The following is a 26117-nucleotide window of genomic DNA, read 5'->3' on the forward strand; positions in this document are numbered from 1 at the left end:
AATGCTGAGGCTGGAGGCACCTGAAGAGGCAGAGAGAATATTGACCACTCGAAATTACAGTCATTTATGAATCATTTACTCTCAGCCCCGACAAGTGTAAGGGCTTCCTGGAGAACCACTTGGCAATGCCTGTGAAAGTTGTAATTCATCCCACCCTCCGATCTAGCAGTTCTATTTTCACAAATTTAACCCATAAAAATAATTGAACTCACGTATATTGGCATGCCTATGAGGGTATTGCAATAATCTTTATAGTAACGAGAAACTTAACAACTATAAATAGAGCAGAGGTTAAATTTTAAAGTGAGACACCATGTCATGCAATACTATGCAGCCCCCAAAAATGAAAGTGTAGGCCTTCCATTTCCGGGTAGAATGGAGCATTTTGTAACTGAAAGATTCTCCCAGTGAGGATAACTAGAAAAGCTAGTGAAACTGGTTGTTTTTATGGTTTAAGGGAGTTGCAGAAGCAACAGTAACCCATGGAAGTGAAGATTGTAGAGAGGCTGGTGCAGCTACTGTGGAAAACAGTATGGAGTTTCCTTTAAAAATTAAATATGGAACTGCTATTTGACCCAGTGGTCCTACTTCTAGGAATATATCATAAGAAACCCGAAACATCAGAAAGGATATATGCATCCCTATGTTCATAGCAGCACAGTTTACAATAGCTAAGATCTGGAAACAGCCTACGTGTCCATCAGCAGATGAGTGGATAAAAGAACAAACTGGTACATTTACACAATGGAATACTACTTGACAATAAAAACAAAAGGCTCTGACCATTTGCCACAGGATGGATGGACCTGGAGAGTATTATGCTGAGTGAAATAAGTCAATCAGAGAAAGGTATCACATGGTTTCACTTATATGTGGGATCTAATGAACCAAATAAACTGAAGATCAAAAATAGACCCGGAAACATAGAAGCAAGAACAAGCTGTTAAATGCCAGAGGGAAGGCTAGGGAGGATGGGTGGGAAGAGATCAACCAATGAACGTGTGTGTGTGTGTGTGTGTGTGTGTGTGTGTGTGTGTATCCATCCATCCATCCCCTGGGGCCACACAATGGGGTGGTGAGGGCCTGGGGGGTGGGGTGAACGGGAGTGAGCTAGGAGAGGTTAACGTGGGGAAAAGGAGGACTTATGTAATACTTTCAACAATAAAGATTAAAACAAAACAAAAAAGATTGCAGAGGGGAGAACCATGGAAAGGCAAGTTGACAATCTGCAGCCACTTGCGTTTGCCAATTCTGGCAGGAGGCCAAGGATCCAGGTTTTCCCCAGGCATAAGACTTCAGGTGGAACAAGAGAAATTAACCGAGTTCTTTAAAGACTTGAAGCCTCTGGGACCTTAAAAACAGGTTCAGGTCTCCCTCCATTCACTGAAGTCTGAAATATTACGAGAGGGGACCCTAAAAGCCTAAACCCACACTTCCGTAAAGCTGGCCAGGATTCTGCAGAATCGGTGCCAAGAAGATAAAGATCAGAATTCAAGACGGCACCAGGATTTCAGTTGGAAGCCCTAAAGAACTAAACTCTAGGAACCATTTGACAACCACCATAGTAATCACTGCTCAGGAGAAAAGCATCAATAGTCGATAAAAATTTGGTAAACGTTTTGGTGTGTGTGTGTGTGTTTGTGATGAGCACCTCCCCAAAATTAATTATATATATATATTGGGACAAATAGTTATTATGTGCCTCATATAGAATACATTAAAGAAACAACATCCCTTTTGTGGTAATCATGTCAAAAATGCACAGCCTGAGCTGAAACCGGTGTGGCTCAGTGGGTAGAGCGTCAGCCTGTGGACTGAAGGGTCCCAGGTTCGATTCTGGTCAGGGCCATGTACCTTGGTTGCAGGCACATCCCCAGTAGGGGGTGTGCAAGAGGCAGCTGATCGATGATTCTCTCTCATCGATCTTTCTAATTCTTTATCCCTCTCCCTTTCTCTCTGTAAAAAAATCAATAAAATATATATATTTTTTAAAAATGCACAGCCTGAATCTAATCATGAGAAAACATCAGACAACCCAAACTGGGGACATTCTATAAAATAACTGGCCTGCATTCCATCATGAAAGGTAAAGACTGCGGAACTGTTCCAGATGAAAGGAAACAGACGTGATCACTAAATGCAGTGTGTGTGCATGGACTGGATCCTGGACCAGAAATTTTTTAAAAATCTTGTTCTAAAGAATATTGGTGGGAGAATTGTTGAAATTTGAATAAGGTTTGTAGGTTAAATATTTTATGGTTCATTTCCTGATTTTGATCATTGTACTCCACATCCTCGCCAGCACTTGTCATTTGTTGATGACAGCCATTCTGACAGGTGTGAGACGGTACCTCGTGGTAGTTTTAATTTGCATCTCTCGGATTAGTAGTGACTTTGAGCATGTTTTCATATGTCTCTTGATCTTCTTTATGTCCTCTTTCAAAAAAAAGTATCCATTTAGGTACATTGCCCATTTTTTGATTAGGTTGTTTATCTTCCTTTTGTTAAGTTGTATGAGTTCCCTGTAAATGTTGGAGATTAAACCCTTATCAGAGATAACATGGACAACTATATTCTCCCACACAGTGGGCTTTGTTGTTTTGTTGGTGGTTTCTTTTGCTGTGTAGAAGCTTTTTATTTTGATGTAGTCCCAAATGTTTATTTTCTCTTTAGTTTCTATTGCCCTAGGAGCTGTATCAGTGAAGATATTGCTTCGGCATATGTCTGAGATTTTGCTATCTGTGGATTCCTCTAATATTTTTATAGTTTCCCATCTTACATGTTACTCCTTTATCCATTTTGAATTTATTTTTCTGTATGGTGTAAGTTGGTGGTCTAGTTTCATTTTTTTGCACGAATCTGTCCAATTTTCCCAACACCATTTATTGAAGAGATAGTCTTAAATCCATTTTATGTTCTTGCCTCCTCTGTAAAATGTTAGTTGAGCATAGTGGTTTGGGTTTGTTTCTGGGTTCTCTATTCTAGTCCATTGGTCTATATGTCTGTTCTTGTGCCAGTACCAGGCTGTTCTGAGAACAGTGGCATTGTAATACAGCTTGATATCTAGTATTGAGATCCCTCCTACTTTGTTCTTCTTTCTCATGATTGCTGCAGCTGTTCAGGGTCTTTTTTTTTTCATTCCAGATGAAATTTTGGAGAGTTTATTCTAGGTCTGTGAAATATGCCGCTGGTATTTTAATGGGGAGTGCATTGAATCTATAGGTTGCTTTGGGTAGTATGGACATTTTAATTATGTAGATTCTACCAATCCATGAACACTGTATGTTCTTCCATCTATTTGTCTTCCTCTATCTCTTTTTTCAGTGTCCTGTAGTTTTCTGAGTACAGGTCTTTTTACCTCCTTAGCTAAGTTTATTCCTAGGTATCTTAACTTTTTTTGGTGCAATGGTAAATGGGATTGTTTCTTTAATCTCTTTTTCTGTAAGTTCACTAGGTTTTCAAATTCTCTTTTACACTCAGTAACACAAGTTTTTTTGTTTGTTTTTTTATATATATATATTTTTACTGATTTCAGAGAGGAAGGGAGTAGAGAGAAATAGAAACATCAACGATGAGAGAGAATCACTGATTGACTGCGACTACTGGGGACTGAGCCTGCAACTCAGGCATGTGCCCTTGACCTTAATCGAGCCTGCGACCCTTCAATCTGCAGGCCAGTGCTCTCTCCACTGAGCCAAACCGGCTAGGGCAACCCAAGTTTTATATGTTATGTCTATATTTTGTGATGGCAAACATACACAGATGAGGAATATTTCACGGACATGGTAAGGGTAATTAAAGTGTCTGTTTATTCATTTAGAAGAAGCCTAGTAATATGAAAAGAAAACCTTCATTGAAATCCAGCTTGATAATACCATGTTCATGGGGGCAGAAAGGCTCGGTCACCCTGTGGGCCTGTGACCGGGCCCTTGAGAAAAGATCCCATTTACCTAAGTTCCTCAAATGGCTTCAGGGCCACACAGGACCACATGCTAGCGCTGCACAACAAAGGGACAGAGAGGGCTGGACAGAACGGCACGTTTACAGATGCGGACAGTGAGCTGTGGCACTTTACAGTCATTACAGAGGCGCTTTGACACATGGAGAGAGTGGACCGGAGAGGAGGGTGTGAGCTGTGCTGCTGAAGAACCCCTCACTGAGACGGGCTGGGCAGCCTCTCCCCACACCCGCCCGTTCTGGGAAAGGGGGAGTGAGCGGGCGATGGAACCTCAGCCTGAAATGGCGTTACCTTTGCCGCCCCCCGCCGTGGGACACTCTGGAGCACATGTGTCAAACACAAGGCCCGCGGGCCAAATCCGTCCCGCCAGGCCTTGCAATGTGGCCCGCACCGCGCTGTCATCACTGCACTCCGCTGCGTTTCCATCACAATGACAGTTTATGACTGTTCAGTAAACCATTCGGCCCGCGATTTAGGCTGGATTTTAGATTTTGGCCCCTTCTCTGATTGAGTTCGACACCCCTACGGCGTGTAAGGCACGAGAACTGGCGGGAGGAAAGATGTGCTCCAAGCCCCAGTTCTTGGTGTGCAAGGGGATTCCTGGCTGAGAGCTTGCGAAACAGGTGCTAAAGATATCCCTCCACTGCTTGTAATTTCTGTCCTTGAGAGACAGACAAGAGCAGGCAGAAAAGGACTGCAATGGATAAAAATAGCTGCGTCTAAATATCATGGGGAAAATGGCCCATGAGAAATGTGTAATTCTGCTCTGGGAAGTCAAGAATCTCGCAAGGAATAATTCTGACATTTTATGGAAAAAGAAAAGCCTATAACACTCATCTTCTTGAAAAAAATAGAACGCAGTGCTTATGAGAACCTACAAAATACAAGTCAACACTGACAATGAAAGGAGCTTTCAGCCTTAGCACTTTAAATATATTTTACTGATTTCGGGAAGGAGAGAGAAGCATCCATGATGAGAGCCAATCATGGATCCGCTGCCTCCTGCAGGCCCCCCACTGGGGAGCAAGCTACAACTCCGGCATGTGCCCTGACTTGGAATCGAACCCTGGACCCTTCAGTTTGCAGGCCGACGCTCTACCCACTGAGCCACACCAGCTGGGCTCGAACTTAACATTTTAAAGCGGAGGCCCAAAAGGTGACAGGTGAGGAAGCCGTCAGAAATCTATACAGCTTGTTCACAACCTCCTGCGTGCAAACAGAATGTAATGAGCACAGGGAATATCACTTCATTTCACCCACCATTTCCTACAGCCAGGTTTCCCCCAGATTCCTATGCATGGAAACGGCTGGGCCAGATGGCTGATTCATCAAGAAAACTCGTGAAGTTCTTGTTTACTGAAGCTGCCACAGCTGGGCATCGGGAAAGAGTATTCCCCAAGAACATACTTCAGATTTGTAAGCTTAGCACCTCTTCTTTTTTTGGGGGGGACAGGTAGGTGACCCCAAGCTTTAAGTCTTTAGCTAAAGTGTATATAAAGTATGCAGGTTGTGGGCTGGCATGGTGACCCAGGGGTCCCTGGGACTTTACTGACACTCCGTAAATGCAGAAGAACCAATCAAAGCATAATATGCTAAGGTTGCTCAACCATTCACCATGACGTGCACTCACCACCAGGGGGCAGATGCTCCCACCGGTAGGTTAGCTTGCTGCTGGGGATCGGCAGATTGAGACTGAGTTAGCGGGGCTGGACATGCCCTGGAGCCCTCCTGCAGTCCCTCCCCTGCCCCAACATGCACTGGTGAGGTCCTTCAACCTGGCCTGTGCCCTCTTGCAATCCAAGACCCCTTGGGGGTTGTTGGAGAGCCAGTTTCAGCCTGATCCCACAGGCCACTTCCCTTTGGAGGGTGCCAGAAGCAGGGCTCGTGGCTGGCAAGCCTCTCCCATTGGGTGAGAGCCTGCGGCAGTCACAGTGGGATGGGGATAAGCAGGGATGGCAGGTAAGAGCTGCAGGACACCCAGAGAGACCCACCGTGCACAAATTTGTGCACTGGGCCTCTGGTAAAAACATAATATGCTAAGTGTCCAACTGATTGGTCCACTGCTGGACCAGTCACCATGACATGCATTGACAAGGGAGCAGACACTCCCATCTGTAGGTTAGCTTGCTGCTGGGGTCTGACAGATCCCCGACTGGGTGTTCTATAAAGGAAAGAGCGGCCTCTGGTAGTTCTATAAAGGGAAGAAATAGGGCCCCGAGATTGTAGGAGCAGTAGGTGACCAGAAGATCCTGTGGTGATCGATCCCTTTTCCTCTGGCCAGACAAGCTAGAAGGGTGCAGCCTGGAACTCAGGGTCCTCTAATCCTGCCTTGGAGGGAGTCAGGACAGCCAACCAGATTTCCCATCAGCTCAGCTAGAGCCTCGCCCTGGAAGACCCCAAAGCCTTCTCCCTCTCCCCCCCCAAAAAAAGGCGACTGTAAAACCAAGAAGCCTTTATTTATAACGCCTTGGATTAGGGTGCTTTTGGGTTCCAGACCCCACGAGGGGCCAGACCTGTGAGCACCCTCGAGGGAAGAGAGAACCCGCCTCCCCACACCCCAGTGGGGCTGCCGCCATCTCGGACGTCCCCGTGGCACTTGCAGAAACTAACAGCGTCTGAGGCCGCGGTTCCAGAGCGGCCTTGAGAGGAGACGCCTCCAAAATGGCCTTCAGCTTGGCGGAGGCCCCAACGAGTCCCACGTGCGGAGGCGGGACCGCGCGGTGACGTCACAGCGCGCGTGCGCGTGGGCGGTCACGTGCGGCGTTCCCTTGCTCGGGGCCGTAAAGCGCGGAAGGTCGTAAAGCCCGCTTCCTGGGAACCTTCACGCCCTCCGCCCCACCCCCTCCCGTTCCCGGCCCCGGACCCCAGGACCCCGGGACCCCGGAACCCCAGGACCCTGGACCTCGGATCCCAGGACCCGGTCACTGTGGAGGCTGCTGCCGGCCTCTCGCCGGGAGCTGCTGCTGCGGAGCCCGTGGGGCCCGTGAGGTGAGGAGACGGCGGCGGGCGCTCTGACGTCCCCGTCCGCGCGGCCTTAGCGCCCCGGGGCCCCGGCGCCCCGCTTTCCGCTTCGGTGTGTCTCCGGGGTGCTCCTCGCGGCCCCTTGTTTCCCGTCGGTTCTGCCCGGTTCTCCCGGGAAGGCGCGTCCTGGCGCCAGGGCTCCGCGGGCCCGGGGAGAGCGGTCCGCCGGGTCCCGCTCGGTCTCGGCGGCGGCGCTCGGGGCGGCGGAGGTCGTCCCGGCCTCGGGGACCCGCCGGCGGCCGCCGCGCTCCCGCTCCCGGGCGTTCGGGGTGACCTCGCCGCTGGCTCCCGCCTTGGGCTCGCCCAGCCCCGCGGCGCAGACGAGGCGGGTCCGCCGCTCGCCCCTCCGCAGGCGGCGGCGTTTTCCCGCGGAGAGTGCGGTCCCCGGGCTCTGCTCGCCGGTGGGACTGCGGAGCCTGCGGCGCGTCGGCTGGGGGCGCCCGGGCCGGGCCGGTCTCCGCTGGTCCCCGCGGGTCTGTGTGGATGGCGCGCAGATTTGGTTCAGGAATCTCGAAGCCCATTTCGCCCAGGCCTGGAGCCTGACGCTGGAGGATGCAGGTGGGGCTGGGAGGTGGGGGGCGTCGGCCCAAGGGGCATCCTTTTCCGGTGCAAGGGATTTATGGTCCTTTCTTAAACTTGCCTGATCACCTGGCACAGTTGTTTGAAAAACACAGCGCCCTGAACCAGGAGGACCAGACCCTCCAGAGAGGGAGCCCGGGAGGGAGTTTGTGCGCGCGTGTGTTTGTGTGTGAAGAAGTGTCCCAGGCAGCTCTTATGCGGAGGCAGGTGTGGAAATGCTCTCTTTATCTGTGGTCCCATCTTCCTTGGGGCCCGCAGCCCATGAGTACACTAGGCTGCATCCAGAGGAACAGCTCGGGGAGTTAGAGCAGATCTGAACCGGCCCACTATTGAAGTTGTTTAGCAGAAATTAGTCCTCTCAGCACAGAATGTTGTAAGTCAGTTTATATTTTTTAGTGTGATTTATTTTAAAGGCGATTATATGTTTTATTTACCTTCACTTCTCTACTGGCCTTACCTCCTTTGCTATCAAGCTTTGCTACCAAACCTACTAGAATAGACTCTGGTACCTTCCTTTCCTCACACCTGTATCCACTTTATGCTTTTAAAATATACTTTATTGATTTTTACAGAGAGGAAGAGAGAGGGATAGAGAGTTACAATAGAAACATCGATGAGAGAGAGTCATCGATCAGCTGCCTCTTGCACACCCCCCACTGGGGATGTGCCCGCAACCACGGTACATGCCCTAGACCGGAATCAGACCTGGAACCTTTCAGTCCGCAGGCCGACGCCCGCTCTATCCATTGAGCCAAACCGGTTTCGGCAGTTGTATCCACTTTAAACAAATTTTTATTTTCATTTCATTACTGACTTGTTTTTGTAATTTTTTTGGTTTTTAAACATATTTTTATTTATTTCAGACAGGAGGGGAGAGGGAGAGAGAGATAGAAACAGCAGTGATGACAGAATCATTGATGGGCTGCCCCTTGTATGCCCCACACTGGGGATCAAGTAGGCAACCTAGGCATGTACCCTGAATGGGAATCGAATCCTGACCTCCTGGTTCATTCAACCACTGAGCCACACTGGCCGGGCACTGACTTGTTTTTTAACTGATTATAAGTTTTTAAACATTTTTTTACATAAAATATTATATTAGTTTCAGATTAGACATGTAACTAAGTGATTACCCCAATAAGTCTAGTACCATGTGATACCATAAATAATTATTACAATATTATTGACTGTATTCCCTGTGCTATACTTTACTTTCCTGTGACTATTTTTATTATTGACAATTTGTACTTAATCACTTATCACTTTTCCTTTTTAAAAAATATTTTTTTATTGATTTCAGAGAGGAAGGGACAGGGGGAGAAAGATCAATGATGAGAGGAAATCATTGATTGGCGGCCCCACACTGGGAGCCGGCAACCCAGGCATGCACCCTTGACTGTAATTGAACCTGGACTCAGTGGACAGGCCAATGCTCTATCCATTGAACCAAACCAGCCAGGGCAATCACTTTCCCTTTTTATCCATCCTCCTCTCCCCTCCCCCAACCTTTCTGCCATCTGGCAACTATCAATTTGTATCTATGAGTTTGTTTCTGTTTTACTTTTATTTTTATTTTTTTGTTGTTTTATTTTTATTTATTATTTATTTATTTATTAATATATATATATATATATACATATATATATATATATATTTTATTGATTTTTGTGCAGAGTGGAAGGGAGAGAGATAGAGAGTTTAAAACATCAATGAGAGAGAGTCATTGATCAGCTGCCTCTTGAACACCCCCTACTGGGGATATGCCCGCAACCAAGGTACATGCCCTTGACCGGGATCGAACCCTGGGCCCCTCAGTCCCCAAGGCGACACTCTATCCATTGAGCCAAACCGGTCCCGGCTGTTTCTGTTTTATTTTTTTAGATTCCACATATAAGTGAAATTATATGATATTTGATTTCTGTCTAACTTATTAGCATAATGTCCTCTAGGTCCATTCATGTTGTTGCAATGACAAGATTTCTTTTCTTTTTCTTTTTTTTTATGGTTGAGTAACTGTATACGTGTACCACAGCTTTTTAAATCCATTCACTTATCGATGCTTCCATATCTTGGCCTTTGTAAATAATGCTGCAATGAACATGGAGTGGGGACATATAGCTTTTCAAATTAGTACTTTGGATTTCTTTGTATAAATACCCAGAAGTGGAATTGTTGGGTAATGTGGTAATTCTATTTTAAAAAATTTGAGGACCTTCTCTACAGTGGCTGCACCAAGTTACAAGCTCACCAAGATCCTGGCCAAAACTTGTTTTGTTTGTTGTCTTATTGATTATTGCCTTTCTTACGTGTGAAGTGTTACCTAATTGCGGTTTTGGTTTGCATTTCCCTGATGATTAGTGATGTTGAGCATCTTTCCATAAGCCTGTTGGCCAGCTAGCTGTATGTCCTCTTTGTAGGAATGTCTGTTGAGGTCCCCTGCCCATTTTTAAATCAGATTGTTTGTTTTGTGCTTTTTGGTGTTAAGTTGCATAAGTCCCTTATGTATTTTGAATGTAGCATAGACAGATATCTTCTCTTAATCAGTAGGGTGTCTATTCATTTTGTTGATGGTTTCTTTTGCTGTGCTAAAACATTTTAATTTGCAGAAGTTCCATTTGTTTATTTTTTCTTTTATTTCCCTTGCCTGAGGAGACATATTTTAAAACATACTATTAAGCCCTGGCCGGTTTGGCTCAGGTGGATAAGAGTGTCGGCCTGTGGACTGAAGGGTCCCCGGTTTGACTCCGGTCAAGGGCACATGCTTGGGTTGCAGACTCAAACCCTAGGGTGGAGTGTGCAGGAGGCAGTTGATAGGTGATTCTCATTGATGTTTCTCTCTCTCTTTCCCTTTTCCTTCCTCTCTGAAATCAATAAAAACATTTTAAAAAATAAATCTATTTGTTGAAAGTATTACATATGTCTCCTTCCCCCCTCCCCCATTGGCCCCTTTTAGCCCTCCCTTATCCCCCACTCCAGGCCTTCACCACCCTGTTGTCTGTGTCCATGGGTTATGCATATATGCATACAAGTTCTTTGGTTGATCTCTTCCCACCCACCCACCTTCACCTTACCTCTGAGATTCCATAATCTGTTCCATGCTTCTATGTCTCTGGATCTATTTTGTTCATTACATTCCACATATGAGTGAGATCATGTGATACTTGTCTTTCTCTGACGGACTTATTTAGCTTAGCAAAAAAATACTCCAGGTCCCAATCTGTTTCAAAGGGTAGGAGATCTTTATTTTTTACTTCTGCATAGTATTTCATGGTATCAATGTAATACTGCTTTTTGATTCACTGATCTACTGATGGGCACTTGGGCTGTTTCCAGACCTTAGCTATTGTAAATTGTGCTTCTATGAACATGGGGGTGCATACATTCTTTCTGATTGGTGGTGTGGGTTTCTTAGAATATATTCCTAGAAGTGGAATTACTGGTCAAGTGGCAGTTCTATATTTAATTTTTGAGGAAACTTCATACTGTTTTCCATAATGGCTGCACCAGTCTGTATTCCCACCTGCAGTGTGTTAAGGTTCCCTTTTCTCCAAATCCTCGCCAGCAGTTGTCATTTGTTGATGATAGCTATTCTGACAGGTGTGAGGTGATACCTCTTTGTCATTTTAATTTGCATCTTCTGACAATCAGTGACTTTGAGCACTTTCCATACGTGTCTTGGCCATCTTTATGTTCACTTTGGAGAAGTGTCTATGTGGGTACTTTGTTTTAAAAAATTGAATTGTTTATCTTTTGTTATGAGTTCCTTGTATACTTTGGATATTAACCCTTTATCAGGTGTGTCATTGCCAAATATGTTATTTTTTACAGTGGCTCCCTTTTCATTTTGTTGATGGTTTCATTCACTGTGCAGAAGCTTTTATGATGTAGTGCCTTTTGTTTATTTTCCCTGTAGTTCCTTTGGCCTAGATGTGTTCATAAATATATTGTTTCATGAGGTGCCCAAGATTTTGCTGCCTATAGTTTCTTCTAGGATTTTTATGGTTTCCTGAATTACATTTAATACTTTTATCCATTTTGGGTTTATTCTTGTATATGGTGTAAGTTGGTGGTCTAGTTTAATTTTTGCATGTATCTGTCCAATTTTCCCAACACCATTTATGGAAGAGATGTCTATGCTCCATTGTATATTCTTGCCTCCTTTGTCAAATATTAATTGAGCAAAGTGGCCTGAGTCGATTTACTGGGTTCTCTGTCCTGGTCCATTGATCTATATGCGTGTTCTTGCGGCAGTACCAGGCAGTTTTGAGAACAGTTGCTTTGTAGTAAACTTGATATCTGGTATTGTGATCCTCCAACTTTGTTGTTCTTTCTCAAGATTGCTGTGGCTATTCAGAGTCCTTTTTGGTTCCATATAAATTTTTGGAGTATTTGCTCTAGATCTGTAAAATATGTCATTGGCTTTTCATTTTTAAAATACATTTTTATTGATTTCAGAGAGGAAAGGAGAAGGGGAGAGAGAAATAGAAGCATTGCCGATGAGAGAGAATCATTGATCAGCTGCCTCCTGCATGCCCCACAGTGGGGATCGAGTCCACAACTCAGGCATGTGTGCCCTTGACCAGAACTGAACTAAGGACCCTTTAGTCCACAGGCCAACACTCTGTCCATTGAGCCAAACTAGCTAGGACTGTCATTGGTATTTTAATAGGGATTGTATTGAATCTGTAGATTGCTTTGGATAGTATGGACATTTTAATGATGTTAATTCTACCAATCCATGAGCACAGTATATTCTTCCATCTGTTTATGTCTTCCTCTATCTTTTTTTTTTTCTTCCCAACATGTTATAGTTTTTTGAGTATGTTTTTTACCTACTTGGTTAGATTTATTCCCATGTACCTTAATTTTTTGTTGCAATGGTAAATAGGATTGTTTAGTTTCTCTTTTAGAGAATTAATTATTGGTGTATAAAAATGCCATAAATTTCTGGGTGCTAATTTTGTATCCTGCTATATTGCTATATTCATTTATTACACTTAGTGTTTTTGGTTTTCTGTGTACAGTGTCATGCCATCTGTGAATAATGAGAGTTTTACTTCATACATTATAATTTGGATGCCTTTTATTCCTTCTTTTTGTCTGATCACTGTCGGTGGGACTTCCAGTACTGTGTTGAGAAAGGGGTGAAAGCAGGCATCCCTTTCTTGTTCCTGTTCTTAGGGACAATGGTTTTAATTTTTGTCCATTGAGTATGATGCTGGCTGTAGGTGTGTCATATGTGGCCTTCATTATGTCGAAATATGATCCCTCTATTCCCACTTTGCTGAGAGTTTTTATAAAGATTGGGTGTTGGGTTTTGTTGAATGCTTTTTCTGTGTCTATTGATATGACCATGTGATTTTTGTCTTTCAGTTTGTTTATGTGATATATCATGTTTATTGATTTGGGAATATTGTACAAGCTTTGCATCCCTGAAATAATTCCCTCTTGTGGTTTTATTATGTGTATGATATTTTTAATATATTGCTGGGTCTCATTTGCTAATATTTTGTTGAGGATTTTAGCATCTATGTTCATCAAGGATATTGGCCTGTAGTTCTTTTTCTTTGTAGTGTCTTTATCTGGTTTTAGAATTAGGATAATGCTGGCCTCATAGAAAGAATTTGGAAGGGTTCCTTCCTCTTGGATTTTTTGGAAGAGTTTGAAGAGGATAGGTGTTAGTTGTGATATATTCTTAACAGCTCCCATCTTAAAAAACAAAACAAAACAAACAAAAAAACAACCCAGCTAGGCCCTGGCTGGTATGGCTCAATGGATAGAGCATCAGCCTGTGTACTGAGGGTTCAATTCTGGTCAAGGGCACATGTCCAGGTTACTGGCTCCATCCCCAGTGGGGGGTGCGCAGGAAGCAGCCAATCAATGATTTTCTCTCATCGTTGATGTTTCTGCCTCTCCTTCACCCTTCCTCTCTGAAACAATAAAAATATATTTTAAAAACTAAAACAATAAAAACCCAGCTAGCCCAGCTAGTGTGGCTCAGTGGATGAGCATCCACCTGTGAGCCAGGAAGTCCCTGTCAGAGCACCTGCCTGGGTTGTGGGCTCAATCCCCAGTGTGGGGCGTGCCAGGGATGCTCATCATCAATGGTGCTAGGCCACAGACGTGCCCATGATTCCCTGGTAAAACATCACGTCTGTCAGCAGTGGGAGGTGTGCGCTCACTCAGTCAGAAACATCACATAAAACATCACGCCTTCCTTCCTCTCTGAAATCAAAAAATATATATTTTAACAAACAAGTAAAAAACCAGCAGCAGTCTGGCCAGTGTGATTCAGTTGCTTGGGTGGCATCCCATGCACTGTGGTGGGGGGAGGCAGAGGTGTGCAAGCAGCAGCTGATTAGTGTTACATTCTCACATCCATGTTTCTCGCTTTTCCCTTCCTCTCTCCATAAAAATCAGTAAACTGTTCTTTAAAGAACAAAGCAAACAACCAGCTAACCTTGCTGTACCCCACGTTCTTCCCACGTTTCTGCCCTGCTTTTCTGCTCCCCATAAGAGCTTTTCATTTAAGTAATTAGTTTTGAAAGAGTTTTAGATTTACAGAACAATTGAGAAGACGGGAGGGAGTTCCCATACTTACCCCCAGTTTCACTTGTTATTAACATATTAATGTTATCGTCTCACTAATGAACCAACATCAACATGTTGTTATTGATTATAGTTCATAGTGATTTTGTATGTATTTTTAAAAATATATCTTTATTGATCTTAGAGAGGAAGGAAGAGGGAGAGAGTTAGAAACATCAGTGATGAGAGAGAATCATTGATTGGCTGCCTCTTTCACGCCCCACACTGGAGATCAAGCACTCAACCAGGGCATGTGACCTGACTGGGAATTGAACCATGATCTTTTGGTTCACAGGTCGATGCTCAACCACTGAGCCACGTCATAGATTTTTTTGAAATTCTTCATTTTACTAGTAGTGTTCTTATCTGTTTCAGGCTTTTCCCTATAACAAATTGGACATTTAAAGGAATTTATTATTTATTTCTTAAAAGGCAATAGATTCACATGAGTCAGAATAGAAAATTCTAGAAGTGTCCAGGGAAAGTTTCTCATCTCTGACCTCTGTCCTCAGGTTTCCCTTGCTGGAGGCAAGTTAAGTTCCTGGTGTATCAATCCAGATGCGCTCTCCACATAGAAACAGATGTGTTTTCGTCAATATGTACTGGAGTGCTTGGGTGTTCATTTATTTATTCCCTGTTTTATACAAGCAACAGTATGCCTTACTGTTCCTTATCTTGCTTTTATCAATAGGATTATTCCACATTGTAGCATATAAACTTTCTCATTCTGTTTGTTCTTTGTTGTTAACCTTCACCTTGAGGGTATTTTTCCATTGATTTTTAGTGAGAGTGAAAGAGAGGGAAAGACAGAGAGAAACATCTATGTGAGAGAGATACATCAATGTTTGCCTCCTGCACCAGGGCCCCAGGTCAGGGAGGAGCCTGCAACCAAGGTACCTGCTGTTGATTCGAACCCTTTGGTCTGCAGGCCAACTCTTATGCACTGAGCCAAACCAGCTAGGGCTCTCATTTATTTTATTTTTTTATGGCTGTATAGTATCCCGCCATGTAGGTGAACTCCAAAATGTGAAATCAGTGTCATGTCTGTGGGCATGTAGGTGTTTCCATCTTTTGCTATGATAGACCGGTGCTGTAGTTGGGACTTGAACGGGCTGATGCACAGGTATGAGTCCACCTAACGGCCTTTGGGATCCTCCCTGCAGGCTGGCCGCTGGCTCCACGAGGTTCTGTGCGGGCATCATAAGCACTGCCAGGCACTTGAGCATCGAGCAGAAGATGGCAGACTATTCAAACAGACTGTACCAGCAGTTAGAGCAAGAAACGGGGATCCAAACAGGTAAGCAGGGGCTCTGCCGTTTCCTGGGCACTGTGTGCGGTCCCACAAGAGTTGGCCTGGTGAGTGGTAATTCAGACCCGGGTTGTAGTTTGGGCTCTGCCACTAGTCAGAGTATTACCTTGCTTTTGAGTTTGCTTTTGAGCTGTCTTTGTTTCTCTATTTTTTTATTATTAAAAAAAAAAATAAAAAATAAAAAAAAATATATATATATATATATATATATATATAAATTTATATATATGTTCTTGTTGATTTCAGAGAGGAAATGTAAGGGAGAAAAAGAGGGAGAGAGACATAAAAACATCAATGATGAGAGAGAATCATCGATGGGCTGCCTCCTACATGCCCCCTACCAAGAATTGAGCCCACAACCAGGGCTTGTGCCCAGACCAAGAATTGAACCTTGACCTCTTGGTTCATGGTTAACTGATCAACCACTGAGCCTTAATGGCCAGGTTTGTTTTCCTATTTTAAAAATGAGACTCAATCATCATTCCAGATCCTTTTCAGATGCTATAATTCTTGTGATAGTAAGGTTTTCCCAGGCCATTTCCTATGTATTTCACTGGTTGAAGGATAATAAGTGCAAAATTGGCTCCTTGAGGAGGAGGAGGAGAAAGAATTTAAATAGGTGCTCGGAAGTTAAGTCAGAGTTTGACCCATTGAAGTACACCAGTCACTAGTAAGGGCGTTCCTGACTCGACAGCTTTCTCACGTCTCTCCTTACCTGTGTAATTGGGGGGAAGGACACAGGGGTTGTAAGCCAGCCAGCACTGGAGTGAAGGAACTGTCCCAGAAAGAGGAAGACCCATCTACACGCTGGTCCCTTGATCAAAGGCAGAGAAAAAGGCCATCAGTTTGCTGTAAGGGGACGGGTTAGTGGAAGCCCAGCCTGGAGCCTGCTCTGGTGGCTGATGAGACTGTGGTGAGTACACTACACATCCTGAGTGGGTAGCCAGGCCCAGTGATGAAATTCCAGACACTTGCATTTGTCAGGGTCGCTCTTTTGAAGACATCGCACAAAATGAATCGGAGCTCATTGGAGACTAATCCTGACAGAGGGTGGTAGCTATGTCTTTTGCCAGCTGCAGTGGCTCTGCCATGTGCTCAGTAGCGGACTATTCAACAATAGTCTAAGCACCGTGTGGTTTACCTCGCCAGCCCTTTAGAAATCATGTGACCGCTGACATTTTCATTAGGGAAAGGCAGGTTTGAAATTTTGATCACAAGTAAGGGTTTATCACATTTCCAATTTCTATAGTTCATACTGTCATGGAGTAAACTGTAGAGGAAGACTGGTTGTCTGGCAGGTAGGATTTGGGAGCCGTGGAGGGGGAGAGATGCCAGGAGAGGATCCGGAGGCTGGAAGAAGGGGCTGTGTATTCTCGGGCACATGGCAGGGCCAGGACGCTGAGACAAGTGCGCATCCTGGGGTGACCGTGCAGCCACAGCGCTGAATGGGGCCCTTACACCGTGTGCCCCTGGCGCCTTGACCCCCCTGTCACTGCACTTGGCCAGGCCTCCTGAGAAGGGCAGGGCTCTCCAGGGAACGTGGCGAAAGTGCTTCCTGCTGCCGCACACTCTCTGGCTCTGACTAGGGAAGATGCTGCTCCAGGCAAGACAGCTGGGAAGCAGTCCCTTTGGTTGGGTTTAATGATGGCAACAAGGTACGTGAGTCAGATATTAACTGGGTTTGAGTCAGAATGAGGTCCACAAAATGGGCCCCCGGTCCATTGGGCCAAAGACGAGTGCATTGCCCTGCGTTGCATCCCTCAGGTGGTGGGATGGCACAGGAATCGGGGTTATAGGTTCTTTTCTGTGAAGTGAGGGAGCTTAGCTTGCTTTCTGGATCACCATCTGGAACCCTTATAGGCCGACTTCTCCTCGGTCCTCATGGGCAGTGAGGAAGCCAGCTGAGGGAGAAGGGATCAGCCTCAGTTCCACATCGTGGTCGTTCACCAGTGGCGCAGGGAAAGGTGACGGGCCCAGGAGGAGAGGCCTCCTGTCCCGCAGCTGGGCAGGCGCCTGCCATGTCACTTCACTCACGGACTGCTGTTGGGATGAAATAAGGATGAAGTGACATTCGTGCCCCTAGGTTTAAGGGAAGATGTCACCTGCTTTTCCTCTGAAAACAGTCCATTTACTCGAGATGTTCGTTCACTACCTGCTAATCGGACTCAGCAGATGACCCCCGTCCTCACCCCAACTGTGATGTTAGTGTCGGCAGTGCTTCAATCTCAGTGTGACTTTTGTCAAGTGAATGAGAGAGGAAACATAATAGCTTTTATAATCTTTGGAAAGTATTCCATATTGTCCAGGATCTTATATTAAGGGTCATTCTTTTTAAAAAAATATATTTTATTGATATTTTTTACAGAGAAGAAGGGAGAGGGATAGTCAGAAACATCAATGCGAGAGAAACATTGATCAGCTGCCTCCTGCACACCCGCCACTGGAGATGTGCCTGCAACCAAAGTACATGCCCTTGACCGGAATCAAACCTGGGACTCTTGAGTCTGCAGGCCGACACTATCCACTGAGCCAAACTGGTCAGGATGAGGGGTCATTTTTTTATAGCTGAAGAAACTCAGATTCAGGGAGTTGAGTAGTTTTTCCAAATAAGTGATAATACATTTATAAAAAATTATTTAATGGGTTAAAAGGAACACACACACACACACACACATTCTATATATATATATATATATATAAAGAGAGAGAGAGGTACTCTGCTATATGTAATCTAGGGTAGTGAGCAGAAAATGAATTTTGAACCCTTTGTCTGAAATTCAGGCTGTGTTAGCCACAAGTCATTGGACTACTCTGGTAAACAGACTGTATTTAAACACCAAACTCTGAAATTTCAGTTCTCCAAATAGACATTCAATGTGCTGACTTAGTACCCTTCAGACTTCAGAGGTTTCTCCCCCCCCCCCCTTCCCAATCCCCGTGGGACTGAGGGGTCCAAGGTTAGTAGACTCCTTGGGGACTTGATCCACACTTGGATCATGTCCTGGGTCTGAGTGAATGAGGGGAGGACACCTCAGTGTCCATGGTGCTGAGCACTTTGAGTGAACTGACTCATGATGTGGTAGATAGGATGTAAGCTCTCCTATTTGAACTTTTCTTCCTGCCCCTGGAATCGAATTGTGCACTCAAGTCCCTTATTAAATTTGCCAGCCATTTTTAACCTCAGAGAAATCTCATTTACAGTCTCAGGGTGTGGTCCCTAGGAGTGTTTTGTTTTTTAAAATGAAAGCTTTGACCTGGCCTTTTCAGTATTTCTGATGAGTTGAGAGTCTGCTGCAGTTGCCTTAATTGTGGACCATCTGAGGAGCAAAGCCCAGCCCTTTCTTTACCTTGGACAGGGGTTCAGATCTATGACCGGACAAGTGTTGTTCACGTGATGACCAAAAAAGGTGAAGTGACTGGTGTGGAGACAGATAAAGGACAGATCGAATGCCAGTATTTTGTCAACTGTGCTGGTCAGATAAGTCAGCAGCAATAGCGGGATCTCTGGTTTTCTTATTTACCTTTTATCTCGGGACTTTTTAGTGTAGAGACTTAAGATTATTTAGGGACAAAGTAACCCGATGTCGGGGCACACTGTCCTGTGTGGCTGGAGACTCCCACGGGGAAACCTGCACTGCTCCCCTGTGGAGCTTCGGGGCCTCCTCCCTCCTCCCAGGTGAACTGGTTTCCCCTCGCCGGACCCTGGAAGCACTTGTGCATTTACAAATACAAAAGATATGAAGAATTTCCCTCCATCTTTAATATCTTTTTAAAATACAGGTGTAGGCAAAAGTAGGTTTACAGTTATAATTCAAATCCTACATAATAAAAGGCTAATAGCAAATCGACCAAATGGTCACTGTGACGCACACTGACCACCAGAGGGCAGACCCTCGATGCAGGAGCCGTCCCCTGGAGGTCGGTGTGCTCCCACAGGGGGAGCGTTGCTCAGCCAGAAGGCAGCGGCAGTAGCGGGAGCCTCTCCTTCCTCCACGGCTGTCTGACATCCCCCAAGATGAGAGGGCACTGGCCGAATTGAGGGACTCTCAAGTGCACAAATTTCGTGTACCGGGCCTCTAGTAAGTAAATAAGAATAAACTCTGTGTTTTACATACTCACAAATGTAAACCTACTTTCTTATGAGAAATATCAAACTTACCCACCAGCCAGCTCCACAGTCTGGTGTCGTCTGTGACCACTGCCCACTGGACTGCTCCCAGATGATGGACTCTCTTTAAAACAGACTGAGCATCTGTCCTGGCAGCCATGTCAGCTGAGGGGGCCTGCCCTTCATGGCATCTCCCTCGGGCTCCCCGAGAGCTTGAGCGCCAAGCCCTTTGAGACCCTTATCTGTAACGTGTTTGCTCTCCCACAGCATCTTCTGTGTCAGTCTGCAGGCCAGGCACCTCGGCGGCGTGCTCCGTAATCCCAGCAAGGGCTCTGCTCTCTGATAAACGGCCCCGTTGCTCTTCTGAGAAACCTCTTCCCAGAGATTTTATGAAAGGAGGGGAGGAGTTAGGAAGTGTGAGGAGCTGGAGGTTTGAATTCCCTGAGCTGAGGACTCTGTCTGGCTGTTTTTCTTGCTCAGAGCCCCTGTTGAGCTCCCTCCTGCGTAGGATGCCAGACCTGGAGACGCTGGAGATTGTGAAGTTGGTCAACTGCCCCGAGACCTTCGCGCCAGACATGAGGTGCATCATGGGCGAGTCCCCTTTGGTTAAGGGCTACTACGTCCTGGCAGGAATGAACTCTGCTGGCCTTTCGTTTGGTGGAGGAGCTGGAAGGTAAGTCTTTGTCCTCACACTCAGTTCACTGGGCTGCTTTTTCCCTAGAATGACTTGACGAAATAGATGAAGTGTATTGTACACCATAGTAAGAAGAAAGTACATGTAATTTGAGAGTATCTTCCTCAAAGCAGTCACTTTGGGAGGCTTTTCCAACATTCCAGAAATGTCACTGTGCAAGTTATTTCTGGAACTCCTCTTTTGAAATCAGCCACTAGCCTGTGGGATGTTGTGTGTGTTGTTTAAAAAAAAAAAAAAAAAAAAAAAGGTCAATAATGAATCTGGAAATTAAAGGAGGTTTAGAATATAAGATGAATTGTTATAGTCCTGTTACCTGTGGATTCCCAGATGTGGCTCCTCAGAGAATACTTGGATAAACAGATTAAAGTCTGGTGACTAAATTCTGATGGTAGCTGAGTACAGTACAAGATCGCTGGCTGCTTCTCTTCCCAGGGTGACATGTGAGTGATACATAAAGTGCCAGGTTTCTAGCATGAAGTCAGTTGTAAGGCAGGATGTCGAACCCAGGGGCAGGCAGTAACTTGGGGAGGAACGGAGGCTTTCTCTCAGAGCCAGGCCAGCCCGCAGGGAGGGACAGAACGCCTGTATCTACCGCACCTCGGCTTCCACATTCTGTTTTGCATTTGGTAACACAGGAATCAACAGTTTTATGTGTGATGTCTATCTTTTGTGATGGCAAACACAGATGAAGAATATTTCAGACATGGCAAGAGTAATTAAAATGTTTGTTTATTCATTTATTGTATAAACCTGGTAATATGAAAAGAAAAACAACTGAATTCCGGCTTGATAATACCATGTTCATGGGGGCAGAAAGGCTCGGTCACCCTGTGGGCCTGTGACCAGGGCCCTTGAGAGAAGATCCCATTTACCTAAGTTCCTCAAATGGCTTCAGGGCCACACAGGACCACATGCTAGCGCTGCACAACAAAGGGACAGAGAGGGCTGGACAGGACGGCACGTTTACAGATGCGGACAGTGAGCTGTGGCACTTTACAGTCATTACAGAGGCGCTTTGAACATGGGGAGAGTGGACCGGAGAGGAGGTGTGAGCTGTGCTGCTGGAGAACCCCTCACTGAGACGGGCTGGGCAGCCTCTCCCCACACCCGCCCGTTCTGGGGAAGGAGGGGTGAGCGGGCGATGGGACCTCAGCCTGAAATGGCGTTACCTTGGCCTCCCCCCGCCGGGGGACACTCTGGAGTGTAAGGCACGAGAACTGGCGGGAGGAAAGATGTGCTCCAAGCCCCAGTTCTTGGTGTGCAAGGGGATTCCTGGCTGAGAGCTTGCGAAACAGGTGCTAAAGATATCCTTCCACCGCTTGTAATTTCTGTCCTTGAGAGACAGACAAGAGCAGGCAGAAAAGGACTGCAAAGGATGAAAATAGCTGCGTCTAAATACCATGGGGAAAATGGCCCGTGAGAAATGTGTAATTCTCCAAGGACATTGTTCAGAGAAGCCAAGAATCATATTATGAAGAAACAACCCTGGTGTGTAGTGGACAAAGAGAAGGCAAACACATACAAAAATAGTCCTCTTGGAAAATAGTGCATTTGTTAGTGATGAGGGACTGCACATGTGAGCCCCACACTGACGATGAAGGAGCCTTACAACTCAGCACCTTACAGTGGAGGCGGGGGGTGGTGCGGGGGTGCTGACTTATAGAACTACAGCTTACAACTTAAAATTCGACAAGATCGGGCGCGTTCAGGGTGGTATGGCCATAGTACAACTTACAATTGGATGTCCTAGTTGATTCGGGGAACATCTTACTGTCTCACCTACCATTTCTTCCACTCAACTGTGCTGCTCCTGACCCATGTGCCTAGACATGCTGTGAGATGAAAATTCTTTCCTCACAAGGAAATTGCCCCTATATCGTGCTGATAAAATGCTGCTAATGTCAGTTTGTAAGGGACCGGGCTAAGGGGCTATTCTTTAGTAGTAAGCCTTAGATACTAAGGAGGATCCTTGCTGCCTACACTGCACAGGAGCCAGAGATAAAAATGAACCTGGCAGCTAACCCCTGAAAGCAGGCCAGTGAGCTCTCCTACTGGACACAGCCTTCCAGGTCAGAACCAGGACCACAGGTCGCAGAAGAGCCCCCCTTACCTGCCTCAGGGTCTAAAAGGATGGTGAGGACAGATTTCAGCAAGTGTCCGTGAGTCAGAAATCAGGGCAGCGAGTCGTCTCTGTCACTGTGCTCCACTCCTGCAGAAATGGGATCTTTGGGCCAAAGGGAAGCAGGTTGACCACTGGGCTAAGTGGTCTTTGGCCCTAGCCTGAATGGCATTGCCCAGAGTTGGGGGTTCAGGGACTCCCCAGGAGAGCACGAGCACTGTGGTGGGAGTTGTCCCTTTGTGTCTCCAGCAGCATGTCCTGCTCATGCTCATGCAGGTGGGACTACGTCACAAGGTAAAGGGCATCAAACAGGTTATCCAGCAGGTACATTTGTCCCTTTTTCTTAAAACTCTGAATTAGACTTCAGTGACAGAATCACAGATGGGAACCTTTCTGATAACACGCTTTAAGTCAACCACCGTGGCCGTGCCAAAACCGGAGGCCTTAGAAGCTGTCTCAAGGGAGGAGGCACACAGGAGGCTTGCAACCCCGGGTCTCCCTCTGTTTGAGGCTGACACACCTGTGTTTCAGGTTAAAGTTCCCTCAGCGGAACATGCTGACAGAGGAGAGTGCAGAGCCCCCCCAGAGGCTCAGAGGAGAAAAGTGCCAACCATCTTAAAGTCCATCCACCCCCTCACAGGAGCCCGGAACCCCTGGAATCCCTAGAGGTGAGTTGTCACACACACACTTGGGGCCCCCCTGCCCCAGAGATGGAAATGACACAAATGAGGTGTGATTGTCAGTTGTGCTAGAGGTGGGAGTCAGTCAACCCCTTCAGATTTAGGACCAAATGGAGAAAACTACCAAATTCACACTGCCTGCATTTGAACAGAGGCTTCAAGGATGGACTGTGAAGTGCCCACCTCTACTATGGACAGGGTGAAATTTATGCGTCACTAGAAAAGGTGATTTTGGAACGGTGCAGAGCGTGTACTACCTGTAAGCCCTCTAGCACGTTTCCATCTTCTTGGGCCAGTCTGCTCCTGCTGCTTACTCTGCGTTGGCACACCTCTCCTTTCACTCTGTGCCTAGGAGCAACATCTCCCAGCCATCAAATACACATTTGCACCAGAATAGCAAGGCCTTCCAAGCAATTCTAGTCACATGCTCCCTTAATCAGTCAGCTAAGACCTTCTAAAAAGGTGGGCACTTGCTGGGGAAATGGCAAGACATGCCTGGAAGCAGACTGTCTGATTAGGGGGTAAATAGCAGCCAGAGCAGGCTGGCACCTGGAGCACCTTCCTTACTAGTCTTACAGACCTAGCAGAGCTAATGCATTTACGATGCCAGTACAACAAAGGCTGCAGTTAGTTACATCTCTAGCAGCAGTTTATGCTTTTAAGAAATCAGCTTAAAAAGGGGAAATTAAAAATTAAGTGTTGGGCCCTAGCTGGTTTGGCTTCCACCTGTGGACTGAAGGGTCCCAGGTTCGATTACTGTCAAGGGCACATGCCAGGCTCAATCCCCAGGAGGCAGCTGATCAATGATTCTCTCATCACTGATGTTTTTTTCTCTCTCCCTCTCCATTTCTCTCTGAAATAAAAACATATTTAAAAAAAAGAATTTAGTGTTGGGATGACTAGTATAATCTGATGTCACTCAATTTTTCACCCTTAAACGAGACACACTTCTTAACTGTGCATGACCCTCTTGGAGGCTCCAAGTCACTTTCTATTTGAGAGGATGTGGAAAGCAATCACACACATACCCCTCCTCACTCAGCACCCACGTGAGTCAGCTGTGGCTCTGTGCTGTGCCCGAGGGAGCAGAACTTGGCAGTCCAGTCCTCTTGAACTCAGTATGTGGCTGCCCTGCCTTCCCCTCCCTCCTAGGGGGAGAAATGTTGGCTGAGCTAATGAGCCTGCTGCCGAAGGGACAGGAAGAGAAAGCGACACTGTTTGGTGTTGGTACGTTCTGTGGTTAAGACCCTTCTCGTCTGGAAAAAGCAATGTGGTTTTCCCTTTCAAATACTGTGGCTTGCTTGCTTACTCAAACAAGCAAAGCCCCCTCATTACAGAGATTAACAAGCGATGAAGAAAATTATAGGCGGTGGCCCTGGCCCTAAGTTCGAGAACTAGTTGTTGGGGAGGCTGGGAATAATGCCAGCTTAACTTTATCTCCGCAGCCCGCCTGATGCCTCTCATGTGAGGTAGATGGTCATCTTGCTAGAGGTGTCACTGTGCCAACCCACAGCACAGGACCAGGAGCGCAGCCGCCTGATACAAACTGCCTCAGGGCCGTCACAAGCCCACAGCAACTCATCACAGCGAACAGGCAGCTCTGAGGACACCTGGCGCCACGGAGATGGACTCTGGCCTGCTCACCCCCAGCTCCCTGGTTTCCCGACACAGCATGTGACAGCCTGCCACCACACCCACTTCTACAAGGGGCTTGCTCCTGTCCCCAGGGCAGTCTGAGTTGGGTGGACGGATGGGACAAACAGCCCAGACTGAGTGGGAGGAGATGGGAAACTGCAACAGGGAGGAAGAGATGAAAGGACAAGAGGCTGCAAAGCAGAAAGTTTAAAATGATATCACGGCGGTAAGAGATGGAAGGTAAAGGTTAAATCGAGAAGAGGGACGGGGTCAGGACAGGCTGAGACGATGAGACTGCCTGGCATTACTTCCCATGCAAGTCACTTAGCTCCACGTCTTCCTTCCGGCGCTTGTGGGTGTAGAGGGAGGCGACCGGGTAGAGCCGGGCCTTGGCCTGGAACCGCTGTCCTGCGATGTCAATCTCGTACTCTCCCCGGTTGACGAAGTCTGCTGTCACCACCTGCTCCTCCCCGGTGTTCTCGGAGAAATGGTGCACGAAGCCCAGGCACACGTGGCGCTCCAGGGTGTAGCTGTAGGCACTGCTGGTGGTCTTGCCCGCGTACAGCCCGTTCCGGTAGATGGGCTCTCCCCACCACGGCCAGAGGTCCAGGTCTGTGTCGTGGTCGTCCAAGACGAACATAGCCAGGCGCTTGTACACTCCGTTCTGCCTCTGCTGCAGCAGGGCCTCTCGACCGATGAAGTCCACCCCCTGGGGAAGGAAGGCAACACTGAGCCACCTCACGAGCAGCACCGAGGAGGGGCCCTGGGTCACTGGTGGAGGGCAGCGCTCCCCCACCCCACCGCAGGCTGTGGGGACGTGCTGCCCACCGTGTGAAAAACGGCATTCACACAGAAGACGCCTTCAGAGAACTTTTGTCACACAGGTACCCATGTTTGTTTTCTATTTTATAAACACCGATTTCAACAAGACGACATAAAATATTTAGGAAGAAAAATCAATATTCCAAAAACACTTGCTGGAATATTTTAGAAAAAAACAGCGTTTTTATATAATTCCAACAAAAAGTCCATGCATATATATCTGTATTCAATGCATGCATGTTTATATATGCATACGTACAAAAACAAGAGCAGGATAAAATAAACTATGAATGACTTTAATTTTCTTGATATTCTATTTTCTACAATGAATATTCATTTTATATCAGAAAAATTGTTATCTATAATTTCTTAAAAAGAATACTGTAGATCTATACTGGTAGGGAATGACTGCTAATATAGCAAAGATGTAGTATCCAACCATCTAGGTTAGAAAAGTGGCCAGGGGCCCTATCCGGTTTTGCTCAGTAGATAGAACATCGGCCTTTGGACTGAAGGGTCCCGGGTTTGATTCTGATCAAGGGAACGTACCTTGGTTGCAGGCTCCTCCTTGGCCTAGGCCCTGGTCAGGATTCATGCAGGAGGC

General features: G+C 46.3%; 1 protein-coding gene and 1 long non-coding RNA gene across 8 annotated transcripts in view; one reads left to right on the plus strand and one right to left on the minus strand.

Moving 5' to 3' along the window:
* Positions 1–20045: 20045 nt before the first annotated feature.
* Positions 20046–23236, plus strand: LOC118720752. Its single transcript, XR_004988530.2, has 2 exons — positions 20046–20236; positions 21266–23236. It is a non-coding gene; the product is annotated as an uncharacterized LOC118720752 (long non-coding RNA).
* Positions 23237–24883: 1647 nt separating this feature from the next.
* The window catches only part of PDPR (pyruvate dehydrogenase phosphatase regulatory subunit), a 39155-nt gene continuing 37921 nt past the window's right edge, over positions 24884–26117 (minus strand). For all 7 annotated transcript variants that reach the window (XM_036441019.2, XM_036441018.2, XM_036441015.2 and 4 more), the window contains one exon: positions 24884–25400. In XM_036441019.2, the coding sequence (XP_036296912.1) occupies positions 24996–25400 (405 nt within the window). In that variant the 3' untranslated portion in view covers positions 24884–24995. The remainder of the gene's footprint in view (positions 25401–26117) is intronic.

Source organism: Pipistrellus kuhlii, unplaced genomic scaffold (assembly GCF_014108245.1).
Source record: "Pipistrellus kuhlii isolate mPipKuh1 unplaced genomic scaffold, mPipKuh1.p scaffold_m20_p_17, whole genome shotgun sequence".
NCBI classification, from domain to species: domain Eukaryota; kingdom Metazoa; phylum Chordata; class Mammalia; order Chiroptera; family Vespertilionidae; genus Pipistrellus; species Pipistrellus kuhlii.